Here is an 11,203-nt window from a genome sequence, read left to right as displayed (position 1 = left end):
GAACCTTCTCGCCGCGCTCCACATTCACATCTGATCGCTTGTGCAGGGTGAAGTCATGACGACATAGCATGCTGCGAGGCACGTCGGAGTAACAGTGGGTAGGACTTCAAGTTGTTATACTTAATTATATAGTCCGCTTCCATTAACCTGAATAATCCTGTCTATCTTCATCTTTCCCTCCTCCTCACGTTGAGAATCTGTCCCGAAAGAACATCGCTATGCCCGAGAAAGACGACCCAACACAATATGAGATTCGCCCGGATCCTCAGCAACTTACTGGCCCTCAGGACCACCCCGATTCAGAAAAGGTGTCAACTGGCGTAGACTATGAGCCGCATCCCGAGAACAGCATCAAGCTGCCGCCAAACCGTGAGAAGATCGTCAAGTCCATTACGAACCTCTATAGCGGCAGCGCAAGCGAAGAAGACATGCAAGTCTACGCCGAGAAATCCGTGTACGATGACCCCTGGAGCTTCTGCGACACCCGCTACAAGATCGCTGGACAGTGGTGGGGTATCCCAGCAATCATGGCGAAAACGCGGACGTTGAAGACGGAAGTGGTGGCGAATGAACCTGACCGCATCATCTTCAAGCTGCAGCAAGAGTGGACGCCAAAAGTGGTGCACTTTACCAAGGCCGTCAACTCACTCGTAACGCTGACGTTGGACGAGAATGACAAGGTCAAGTACCACAAGGATATGTAAGTTGTCCTCGAAATGTGTAGGACGGATACGATCAGTGCTGACTAGGCTCTTACAGGTGGAACCACAATGTCGGTGTTGTCAGCCTCGAATGCTGCGTTGGAGATACTGACTGCTTGCGTGATAGGACTACTCGCATGAGGGTATTGGAAAGGTTATGAAGACGCTCAATGGAGACCATCTCACCAAGGTACCGTATACGCTTCCTAACACTACAGGAATACTTCAGCTAACGCCATGACGCCCCAGATCACTCAACCGCCCGATAGCCTTTGATACCCCAAACTGTTAGAAGCAGCTGGTGCAGCCAGATAGACTGTCCCCGTTTCTCGAGACTTGACGTCGTATGTGGTCTCCACCAGTCTCTCGTTCGCATAAGCTGTCCCTGGCGCGCATAACGTCCTTATGTCTTAGGCAGATCGTGGATCTTCAGGTGTCGTACCATCGCTTGCTTATCGCCGAGAAAGCAGTGAAGCCGTACTGGAGGAGCGCGATAATGCGTGGGCATGAACGCGTCGACGAGGATCACCGTAGAAGATTGGTAGTGCCTCTTGACGAATGCGCTTGCGTACCCCGAGCATGTCTGTAATATCTAACAGACTCAGTGGCTTTGGTGAGACTAGCGCCAGAGTGTAGATGTGGTTCAGCAGCTCCGCCGGGAGAAGGAAGTAGCTGCATGGTTGCTGCTTGTGCTCTAACATATTGTGAACACTGGTCAACATATCCTTGTTATGTGACAGTTTGGTAGCAAGGCGTTTGCAGTGTGATACAGAGAGATGTGATAAAGCTGGAATGAAGGTTCTCAGGCATTCCAATGCTTCAGTGCATACTGACTGCCTCTAAGCAGTCACACTCGCCGAGCTGCATAGTTGCCGTTATGGACTAGAATCACAATATTATCCTGCACTTGCGCTCAGTCACCAGAGCAAATGAGCCTCTCAACGTACTCCAGGTATTCTCTGCGCGTCAATTAAAGTAGGTGGAAGCTACCACAGCTCACTGATACTGCTAAACCCCTCGGCCCATTTCTCCTGGATCTCTCCGCGAGGAAATGTAGCGTGAAGAGGTCTCCAGAGTTCCGTGGTGCCAAGGGACAGCTTTGATATTCTTCATGTGATGGTTGTCATCAAGCAGGAATTGCCTGGCCATATCCTCGCCGAATTCCATAATCACGCCCTTAATGTACGCCTTGCGCCCCTCGCAAGGCCCAGGCTGGCGTCTGAGTTGCTCCCACCGGGTGCGATACGGCTCGGTAGACATGATGTACCAGAAGAGGTCTTGGGCTATGTCAATCTTGTAACACACCTCGATACGTCTAATGAGTGCTCGCTTTGCGCTACTCATCTGCTTCAACCATGCCGGCGCATGAGTGAGATGTCGGAACCTTTCGCCCGTTGCAACGTCGATGTAATACCGCGGAGCGGTGTTTATGTCTCTGAACAGGTTGGTGCCGTAGAAGACGGCCAAAGCCTCCGCTCGGATCTGCTTGCAAGTAGACAGCAGGCCGGGCTCTCGGACATCCGTCCTCTGTGCCACGTTAAGCGGTCGTGGTTGTACCATAGCGAGATGGTAGATGGCGTTTCGTTGCTCAGCGGGCAAGCTCAGTAATCTGCATTCATTCCGAGAGACTGCTGCGGTCTCTAAAATCATGGAAGCTAACGCCGCGTCTTCGCCTCGTGCTGCCATGGTCGTTGGAGCTGTCTCGAGCTCTTGTGGATCTACAGCAGCTGTGTGCAGGGCAGTCGGAGTTTCTTCATTAGACCAGCCTGCCATGAGCATTGGGACTGTCTCCGTGTTCGGTTGGTGTGCAGGGGCTGAATTCATGGAAGTCGGCGCCGCCACCTCGGCATATTCTGCCATAACGATTGATATCGTGTTGTCTTTGTCACGCTATTGAAGACAAGCTTCGGCAAGCGTCGTACAAATGAAAGTATGTGCTCAACAGTGAATGAATCCTGATGAAAGTAAGGTCGAAGTGTAACTGCATCGAGCAGGCTTAACATTTATGTTTCGTGGTCGTGCTTGCCCAATCTCGATATTATGGACCGCAGTAGATGGGATATGTCTTACCCAATACGGCATTTTCGCCATGACCATGTGGATGGAACGGTGGCCGTTTGCGTGTTATCGTCAACAGCCGCGCCGTGATGGCACTGGATAGTACAGTGATATGCAGACATAAGCAGCTCAGCCGCCAAAGACAATATACATCGAGCAGTGACGTACCCAAAAAGCTTCCCACCAACACCTCGCTAAACCCTCATTCAGGCCCAAGAGTAACACTCGATACGGCGCTCGCGACACTCTCGTGCCTAATCGTCTCACTACTGCCACGAGAATCATCGGTCCCATCCGGCGTCCCCTAGACGTCAAGATCCTTCTCCAATGCAGCACTGATGAAACTCTGCCGGCCACTTGCCAATATCCTTGGTGCGAGAACGCCACCTACAGCGTCCACGAGGCGCTCACTCAGCGCTTCGCCTTCGGGATGGCCGTTCGTCTGCGTCAAGCCCTCCATAGCGACCACATCCTCCTCCAGCATCTCCAACGCGCGCATAAGCGCTTGCACGACATACTCCGCCTGCTCCTTCTTCGAGTCGTCGTTCATGCCTTCCAGTAGATGCATGTCGTACGCCTTGAGGTTCGGCAAGATGAGCGCACGCACGCCTTCAGCGCCGGCAATCATTGTCAAGCCGAGGATGGCGCCGTAGTGAGTACCGTACGGTTTGTGGGAGTCGAGGAAACTCTTTAGACAACTTCGTGCGATCCTGGGCTTAAGCGTGGAAGAGCTGGAGGCGTACTGACGTGCAATCTTGCTCAGCAGGGATGCTGCGTAGTCGCGTAGTGCGAAATGTGTGGTTGCTCCATCCTGTGCAGGCGAGCCGAGATGCTTGCCGATCAAACACGTAAGTACCGAGGGTATGATGCCAGGCACGTAGGGCGCAAGGTATAAACTCTTGTTGTCGAGCAATGCGTCGAGCAGCTGCATGGTCTGGCTAAGGACGAAGATGCTCTTCAGGTTGTGGGTTACCTTGTCTGCCGCAAATTGGACAAAGTATGGCACCAGTTGGTGCAAGCCAGTATCTGTGCGTAGTGACACGAAAGCTGCCGAGCGGTACTCGTCGTTGCCCTCGTCAAGCACAGCACTGCATATCCTCTCAAAGTAAAGCTGCAGCTCCTTCGACAAAACATGCTTGACCAACGGCTTGACGGAGACGTTATCATTTCCGCTGATAGCCGCGAGCGTAGAGTTTGCACCAGAGCCTTTCGCAGCGAGCTCCGCCGACCGTGGGTCCGTAAGCGGGTTCTGCGGAATACTAGGCTGCACACCTTCAACAGCCAGCCAATGCGCCGTGAAGCTCATCTCTCGCGGCACTCTCGGCAGAGGCGCATTGATCAGCTTCTCGAAATCCACCTCCTCATCTTCCACATAGAACAGTGGCTGTCCCGGCCCAATGCTCGCTTCGCCGAAGCGCAGTGGTCGCGTGCTCTCGTAGCCATAGAGCGGTTCCACGTCCAGCAATCGCAGCGCTTGCGAGACATCTTGTGTGGTGAGGGTCGTACGCTTGGCGTGTCGCATAAACTTGAGAGCCTCGTTCAAAACCTGGCTCATGCGGTACTCCACGTCTCGTGCCAGGTGCTCCACGACATCTTTGTTCAGAGATGCGATGCCTACTGATTCCGCGACGTCGATGACATTCTCTGGGTTCCAGACGGACATCGTGGCCGCCTCTGTGTATGTTCCGCGACGAGCATGAGGTTGAAGCGCCGAGCAGGTTTGGTGTATGTAAGTGAGGAGAAGGCGCAGAAGGTCAGTTTCAATGTTCACATGCAAGTGAAGCCGAAGCCAGGGCTACTGCCGAGGATGGGCCGAGCTCCGGTGCGTGGAAGTCAGCAACGGTCATGTGATCGCGATCTATTCAGCTTCAAAGAGCTTCGAAACCAAGCTATTGCTATTTGAGTGTGTTGGTCGTGTGGCTTGGGATTGTGTGGAACTTAGGGCACTTTTGACTGGATATAGTAGAACTGCCTCACAGTTGACATTCTACGTGCGTGGACCACGCTCAATGACAGAGGGTGAGCCAGACGGCAGTGATCATAGACAACAGCCCGTATAGGTAGGTGGCGATGGATTATAGGGCAATAAGCGGCACATCGAAGCACAAGGGCAAAGGGGAGTTTGAGATAGCGGAAGAGAAGGACGGTCGCTGACGAAAGATAAGCCCGTCGCTGAACGCTATTACTGCCGCTGAAACGCCGTCCGGGCCAATTCGCGCAGCTACCAACACTATGCGTGCATAATGTGAGCCGGCGCATATCGTATAAGAAGTACAGCATGCACGATCCGTAATTCGCTGCTGATCCCGTGGGTATACCGTGCCCTTCCGTCGCTAAAGGAACCACTCGCACCTGGAAGTAACACCACGCTTGAATAGTCGATATTAGGGTAATGGTACACGCTAGTCGTGAGGTCGTCAAGTCATGAAATAAAAGCAATAGTGTCCTCCTGCCGGTGTTGGGGCGCTCAAAGAAGCATACGCCACCTCAAGGGCGTCAGCATATTACCAAGTCGGCATCGCGCACTAGGTTTGAAAGTAAGCATATGCATCCTCATCGACTGTAAGTCTGCAACCAACATACAATATCGGCATCACGCTTCTGCTCCGCAATCAACTTCTCCATCTCCTTGCTAATGTTGACGGCCTGCAACTCCTTAGCCTGACCCGGCATTGGAGTGGCGCAGGGTGAGTGCGCGGGCGATGAGATCGGGGACGCGACTTTGACGAAACCTTGGAAGATGTTGCCGAAGACACCAGTGGAGACGGGGCGCGAGAGCGGCGGGCGTTGAAGAATAGCTTGGGTGAGGTTCTGCGGCGCCGGCTTTTGTGGTTGCGGAGCCTGCAGGTGCCGTTGTGCCTTCTGCATGGCCTCTTGTTGTTGCCTTTCGAACTTGAGCTTCTGGTCGGCGCTGCGCTCCTCGAAGTAGATCGCCGGCATGGAGTCTCCGGGGAACATTTTGCTGGTGGCAAGGGCGGTGCTAGTCGGCAAGGTGTGTGGAAGTATCGCAGATGGTTGTATCTGGTGCAGCCTCCGCAGCTGAGTGTGTGACGTCGTAGCGTTGAGGATTGCGTGTAAGGTTACAACCGGGTGTGCGGAAATCTAACGGTGTGCGGTCGTTCGGATGCTGATAAATGCGCTCTCCTGCTGTCGGCCAAGTGTTTCCACAAACGAGCGTCGTGCAAGTGAGTGTTTGCTGCTTCGTAGAACTCAGGTGTGTGGCTTAGGTGTCACGAGGAGGACGATGCTGTGATGGAAGTGCAGGTGCTATGTGATGGAAGAGAAGAAATTGCTGGCTGGTGAATCGTGGTTGCTTCGCTCCTTCGGCGTTGTTGCTCACCGATGCGAACTCCGGAAATGGAAGCTTCGGAGATTCAGAGGCGGCAGCCGCTACCCCATCCTACCAACCACGCAGCAGCTGCAAGTCCGTGCACCATTTTAGCCGGCGGCTCTAGAAGGCGCGAAGAAGCACGACAGCGGGAGATCGGCAAAATCTGGAAGCAGCGACACGTTTGGACCATAACATACAGAACTGTAGTGCATCTGCCTATGCACACAGGTGGATCTATAAAGAGGGTCGTCCAGCCGCTTGACATTGACACGCAGTTCCAGACTTCACCTGTACGTGGAGTCTTGTGAAGACTCTGCTACGTCTTTTTCGAGTAAGCGTATGACTGAAATATAGAAATGGCCTCGTGGGTCAACGCTGCCAAAGTTCGTGATTGCAGGAACATGCAACACCGCTGTGCGAACACTAGGAAAGACATCGTCGCAATATGAGCTCAGGACACTGGCCATACCACCTCTACGGCATGAGCAATGGTATAACCGACATCTCCCACTGCTAGCCGTTCCTCAGCGGGTGCAAGTGCCCACCATTCCTCGCTTTGTGCTCACCAACCGCTGGGGATGCCTGCCTACTACCATTGAACTTCAAAGGACTGCCAAGCCGTGGACTGCGAGGCACACTCGTCGCTCGAGTGCCCATCCTGCCTCTGCTCGCTTCTTTGAGCTTCGCGATCTCTTCGTCTCTAAATTTGATGGAGGCCTCCCGATCGTGTAGCAGCGCTTTCAGCTTCTTGTTCTCGGCCCTGAGGCCTTTCGTCTGAGCTACGAGGCCGGGGTTAACATGTGTCCTCACGAGAGAGTCTAATAGTGCGCTTACCATCATAGCCCATCTGGCGCAGCTTTACCTGCTCACCGGTCGCTCTGTTCGTCGCAACTGCTAAAGACTTTTCTAGCTCGGTTACTTGCGTAGCCAGGCCCTGAAGGTGTTGGGTAAAGGAGAGTTAGCAACAGTTGCGACTGGACTGACATATGGCTCGGCTTACCTGTGCGCTTTGCGACGATGTCTGGTACATTCCTCGCAGGTAGTCAAGCTCACCGTTGGCGGTTTCGAGCCGCTTCTCAAATGCAACCTTCTCGGCGACAGCCTTCTGCGCCGCTAGCCTTAAGGCCTCGAACTCTGCACGTTCCGGTACCTGAGAAGGAGGTCAGCTAGGCCTCGGACAATCCCACAGGTGTGCGGTAGATTGCGCAGCTTACGGTATGGTTGAGTAGCTTCGCATTAGCTTCCTCCAGCTGTAACTGGAGCTCTGTTCGTTGCACCTTGAGCGCTGAAACCTTGTCCGAAGCGTCCGAGAAGCTGGCAATGGCTCTGCGAGCGGTCTCAACCGCGCTGCCGTTCTCCTGGAAGTTTGTTGGGTAAAAGTGTCAGCTATATCTCGAACAGCCGGACTTCGCAATGTGCTACCTTTGTGATCTCTATAAGCCTCTGTCGCTGCTCCTCGTGGCGGTACTGTAGCTCACTCAGCGCTTGCACATGCTCCTCTAATCGATCTTGCGCGTGCTGCAGAAGGTCGCGAAGACGGTTCTCTGTTTCGCTCATTGTCGTTTTTGATTGGGTGGGCTTCGTGACGGAGTCGCTGATGTGCGTGATTTCGATATCCTGCGGATTGATTGTGGCGGGCAAAGCATCGCTGGTTGCAGTAAGCACGACTATCCCGTCGGAACGAGCCTTCTTGTTTGTGATGGCATCTCCTGGTGCGTTAATATCAGCAGCATCGAACGGCCTCTTCGCTCCGACATTGACAACATAGTCGGTCCCTTCAATGTCTCCACGGTCCGCATCGCTTTCGGTTTGACTGTCCAGGCTAGGAAGCGGACTGAGGTTGGCAAGTGGCCACTCCGCGCCTGTGTTTCCACGTGCAAGCCACTCAGCTAATGCGTTACCGGCCGCATCAGGCTTCAGCTGATGTTCGCCCAGCCTACCGGCGTCGTCGCGATACTGTTGTACAGCACTGATCAGAGTGCGTAATCGCGCAGTACCCTCAATAGCTGCAGATATGGACATTTCGATGTGCTCAATCGAGAAAGGCACAATGAGTGTGACACAAGTCGTTGGGTCGGAGCTTTCCACAAGGTTCGCTAGTGAAGCCTGAAGAACGATGGTTGGAATGGTCAGCTATGGCACAAACAACAGCGAAGGGATGCTTACTGCGCTGATCGTTGGTTCTAGTGCCACCACAAGGTCAGCGGGAGAAGGCTGGATAGGTGCGCGGTCTGCGGTCGACAGGATGGTCACCATCAATCCCTCGTGCTCGATAGACAGGCTGGCTTCTGTGATCGCATCGACTCGTCTATGTCGGACAGTGATACCGGTAAGGAAGACGTCTAGGATATCTAGAGTTTTATCAGGTGGCGTGACCTAGCGATCAAAAGGTAGAACGGTTAGTTCTCGTTCGGACGTTCACCACGATATCTGGGCAGTGCTCCCGACACCTTACCACTAGTATATGGAGCGTCTGGTCACGTAGACCGTCAAGCAGCGCCTTCAGAAAGCGGAACTTGCTGCTGCAGTCAATCGACCACTGAGCATGCTGTGTCGGCTCAAGATCGTATTGGGTGAGCGCCTCCGCGTTCGCAAGATCAGGGTGTAGTGTTACTTGTAGCATGCGGGCAACCAAGCTTTCAACTCTGCTCACCAGCTCCGGGTCGGGGTTGGTGGCCGCGAGAAACTGCTCAATCAGTGCCTACAAGCTTGAGATTAGCACGTGAGCCCGTCATCAGCGTTGGAACACCGTACCTTCTCGTATTTCATAGTTGCCGAGTATTGATCACGTTGATGACCGAGAAGCGCTATTGGCACGACATGGTTGTCGTGCGATGCAGTGGTATTAATGGGATTGTCCGGCCTCGGCGGGTATTGGGAAGCAGGACCACTTGGTGGCACAGCTGTTGTTCGAGGAACATCCAGTCCTGGCAGTAAGGTTTCGTATCGCTCGGATGTGTTCATCTCCTGTTGTGTGATGACCGGGTTTGGTGGCACAGCAGGTACGGCCGAGGGAGACCGCCGATCCTGGTCGAGCAGCTCTAGCGATGCGACGAGCTTGGGCGGCAGTGGCGACGTATGTGCCTAACAATCCACGAGTAGTAACGTCAGCTGTGTCTCAGGCAATCGTAGGGGTTTATAGACACTGCTGCGCTTACGTCGTGCGAGGAGGCAGATGTTTCCACGGCTCTGCTGTCCTGCGACAGCACAGACATGCCGTTTTGGTGTAGCTTTGGCGCGCGAATGGCTTTCAGCTTGGCAGATAAGCTCGCCTTCGACTCCTGTGAAGACATCTTCGCCGCTGATGCAAGGCGAAGTGGAGATGTGCTCATAAAGCTGGAGGGTGTAGACGGCCGGATTGGCGCGCTCTCGCCAATTGTTCGGATCGAATAGATCGGTACCGACGCTAATGGACTTGACAGTTGAGTCGGTGATAACAGGTTCAGAGACCTATTCAGTGGTGGGCTGGACGCGATACCAGTGACAGCGGGCGATCGTCCAATGGGTCCGGCGCGATGTGGTGTTTGCTGCAGATTGCGATCGCTTTCCAGGAGTGGGATCTGAGTCTGGAAACGCGAAGAAGACGTTTCTTGTGTCTCGTCGTTGCCCTGAGGCCGGCTTCCCGAGGCCGTGGGCTCCTGCTTCTCCCTCAAGAAGCCGTTGGCCTGCTCTCGCGGCTCCGACAATGCTTTCTCGCTTAGAGCTGAAAGGTCGGTTTGCGGTGCAAATGGCTCTTGTTCACCTTGCAGTGCGTTTTCTTGTTGAAAGCTTGTTGGAGCTGTGGGCGTCTCTTCAGGGTTCGGTGCAGGTCGTTCACTCGAGGCACTCGCAGCTCCCGCTCCTGCAAAGGGAGGCGGTGGATCCTCGAAAAGCAGACCAGGCTCCCCAGCTGCAGTCGCGACTAGTGCCGAGCTGGTAAGGCTTTCCGCCGGTGCCCGTTCAACGAGCGCCTCCGCCGGAGAGTCCTCAGGAGCGGGAAGGTCGACACCCCCTGCAGCTGGTGCAGAGCTGGAGAGGTCTACCAGAGTCTGCGAATCCGGTATAACCTTACTTGAACTCTCGCCAAAGTTGACCGGTACAGAGTATGACTGCTTGCTAGACTTTTGCAACAGTGCACTGCCGGAGCTTGGTGCCGCCTGCGAGGAAGAAGTAAACTTCTGGTATTCGCCAGCCTGGTAGCTCGATGGGGGTGATGAGATCGCAACCTCGGGTTCGAAGAGTGGACTGTTAGCGTCTTTCTCTGCTTCCGCAGTTACGACGGCTTGTTGCGACTCGACGATTTCGGGCTCCGAGACTGCTGTCACTTCTGCAGGAAGTGCTTCCACTTGGGCTTGCTTCTCGGTCTGCTGCGGGATTGCTCTCCGCTGCGACTTCGACGGAGTCTCAGGCGAGCTTAGCACAACCTTTCTCGGCCTACCTCGCGACTTCCTATGCTGCGGCTCCGGTGATACTGGCTCAGCGATAGGACTCGGTGGCGGCGGGGCCCCGCGAGCTTTTTGTCGCTTCCACTCGTCGATTAGTTGGCGGTTTGCGTGTGCCTTTGGTTCCCACGTTGGCTCGTAGGCCGCTCCGGTCACTTCGTCGTTCTCCCAGTCAATGTAGTAGCGGGTTCGATCTTCGTCTAAGATTTTCCGGGCTTGGTAGAACTTGCCTGGATCCACGTCGCCATGCGGATGTGGCGATGCAGGCGGTACTGGAATGTTGCCTGTTCCGCAATGTAAGCTTTTCCAGATCACATTACATGGCGGGGAAGCACGTCCATCATCGATAATTCAAGACACGGAGGAAACTCACCTTTGGCTCGCTTACGACTGTTTGTGGCAGCGGGAGATTGCAGCTTGCGTTTGGCGCCCATTATGCTGCCTGCAAGGGCGCGAGCGGCAAGATCAGCACTGCCATGGTCAACCTCTTCCAATCAATCACACAACTGTATTGCACTGTGACAAGGCTTGCACGCTATGCTTGTAACAGGACTCACATGAGGTCGGCATTGCACTCGAGAGCGGTCTTGGCGCTGGGGTTGGCGGCGGATGAGTGCGCTACAACGATGCATAAACACAACAATAGCGTGAAGTGATATGGAAATGTGAAATCGCTATGCTACATTTCCTAC

General features: G+C 54.2%; 5 protein-coding genes across 5 annotated transcripts; 1 reads left to right on the top strand and 4 right to left on the bottom strand.

Moving 5' to 3' along the window:
* The first annotated feature begins 45 nt into the window (after positions 1-45).
* On the top strand, positions 46-1,423 carry BAUCODRAFT_113127 (uncharacterized protein). Its single transcript, XM_007680925.1, has 4 exons — positions 46-700; positions 760-772; positions 829-891; positions 951-1,423. Exons 1-4 carry the CDS (start codon positions 219-221, stop codon positions 975-977), a joined length of 585 nt encoding a protein of 194 aa, XP_007679115.1. The 5' UTR covers positions 46-218; the 3' UTR covers positions 978-1,423.
* Positions 1,424-1,566: 143 nt separating this feature from the next.
* On the bottom strand, positions 1,567-2,856 carry BAUCODRAFT_228368 (uncharacterized protein). Its single transcript, XM_007680924.1, has 2 exons — positions 2,772-2,856; positions 1,567-2,682 (listed from the first exon to the last, which is right to left on the bottom strand). The coding sequence occupies exon 2, from the start codon at positions 2,559-2,561 to the stop codon at positions 1,710-1,712; it is 852 nt and encodes a 283-aa protein (XP_007679114.1). The 5' UTR covers positions 2,562-2,682; positions 2,772-2,856; the 3' UTR covers positions 1,567-1,709.
* Positions 2,813-4,503, bottom strand: BAUCODRAFT_227564 (uncharacterized protein). The gene has a single exon (XM_007680923.1). It carries the CDS (start codon positions 4,420-4,422, stop codon positions 3,064-3,066), a length of 1,359 nt encoding a protein of 452 aa, XP_007679113.1. The 5' UTR covers positions 4,423-4,503; the 3' UTR covers positions 2,813-3,063.
* A 354-nt stretch (positions 4,504-4,857) lies between these two features.
* On the bottom strand, positions 4,858-6,080 carry BAUCODRAFT_36738 (uncharacterized protein). The gene is made up of 2 exons (XM_007680513.1): positions 5,343-6,080; positions 4,858-5,284 (listed from the first exon to the last, which is right to left on the bottom strand). The coding sequence occupies exons 1-2, from the start codon at positions 5,715-5,717 to the stop codon at positions 5,264-5,266; spliced, it is 396 nt and encodes a 131-aa protein (XP_007678703.1). The 5' UTR covers positions 5,718-6,080; the 3' UTR covers positions 4,858-5,263.
* A 289-nt stretch (positions 6,081-6,369) lies between these two features.
* BAUCODRAFT_36736 (uncharacterized protein) lies at positions 6,370-11,089 on the bottom strand. Its single transcript, XM_007680512.1, has 10 exons — positions 10,885-11,089; positions 9,249-10,795; positions 8,845-9,174; positions 8,546-8,791; positions 8,257-8,466; positions 7,513-8,196; positions 7,305-7,448; positions 7,091-7,240; positions 6,925-7,024; positions 6,370-6,869 (listed from the first exon to the last, which is right to left on the bottom strand). The coding sequence occupies exons 1-10, from the start codon at positions 10,943-10,945 to the stop codon at positions 6,604-6,606; spliced, it is 3,738 nt and encodes a 1,245-aa protein (XP_007678702.1). The 5' UTR covers positions 10,946-11,089; the 3' UTR covers positions 6,370-6,603.
* Between the last annotated feature and the right edge of the window lie 114 nt (positions 11,090-11,203).

Source organism: Baudoinia panamericana, assembly GCF_000338955.1.
Source record: "Baudoinia panamericana UAMH 10762 unplaced genomic scaffold BAUCOscaffold_10, whole genome shotgun sequence".
NCBI lineage: Eukaryota > Fungi > Ascomycota > Dothideomycetes > Mycosphaerellales > Teratosphaeriaceae > Baudoinia > Baudoinia panamericana.
The sequence above is the reverse complement of the archived record's forward strand: the minus strand, read 5'-3'. Positions and strand labels throughout refer to the sequence as shown.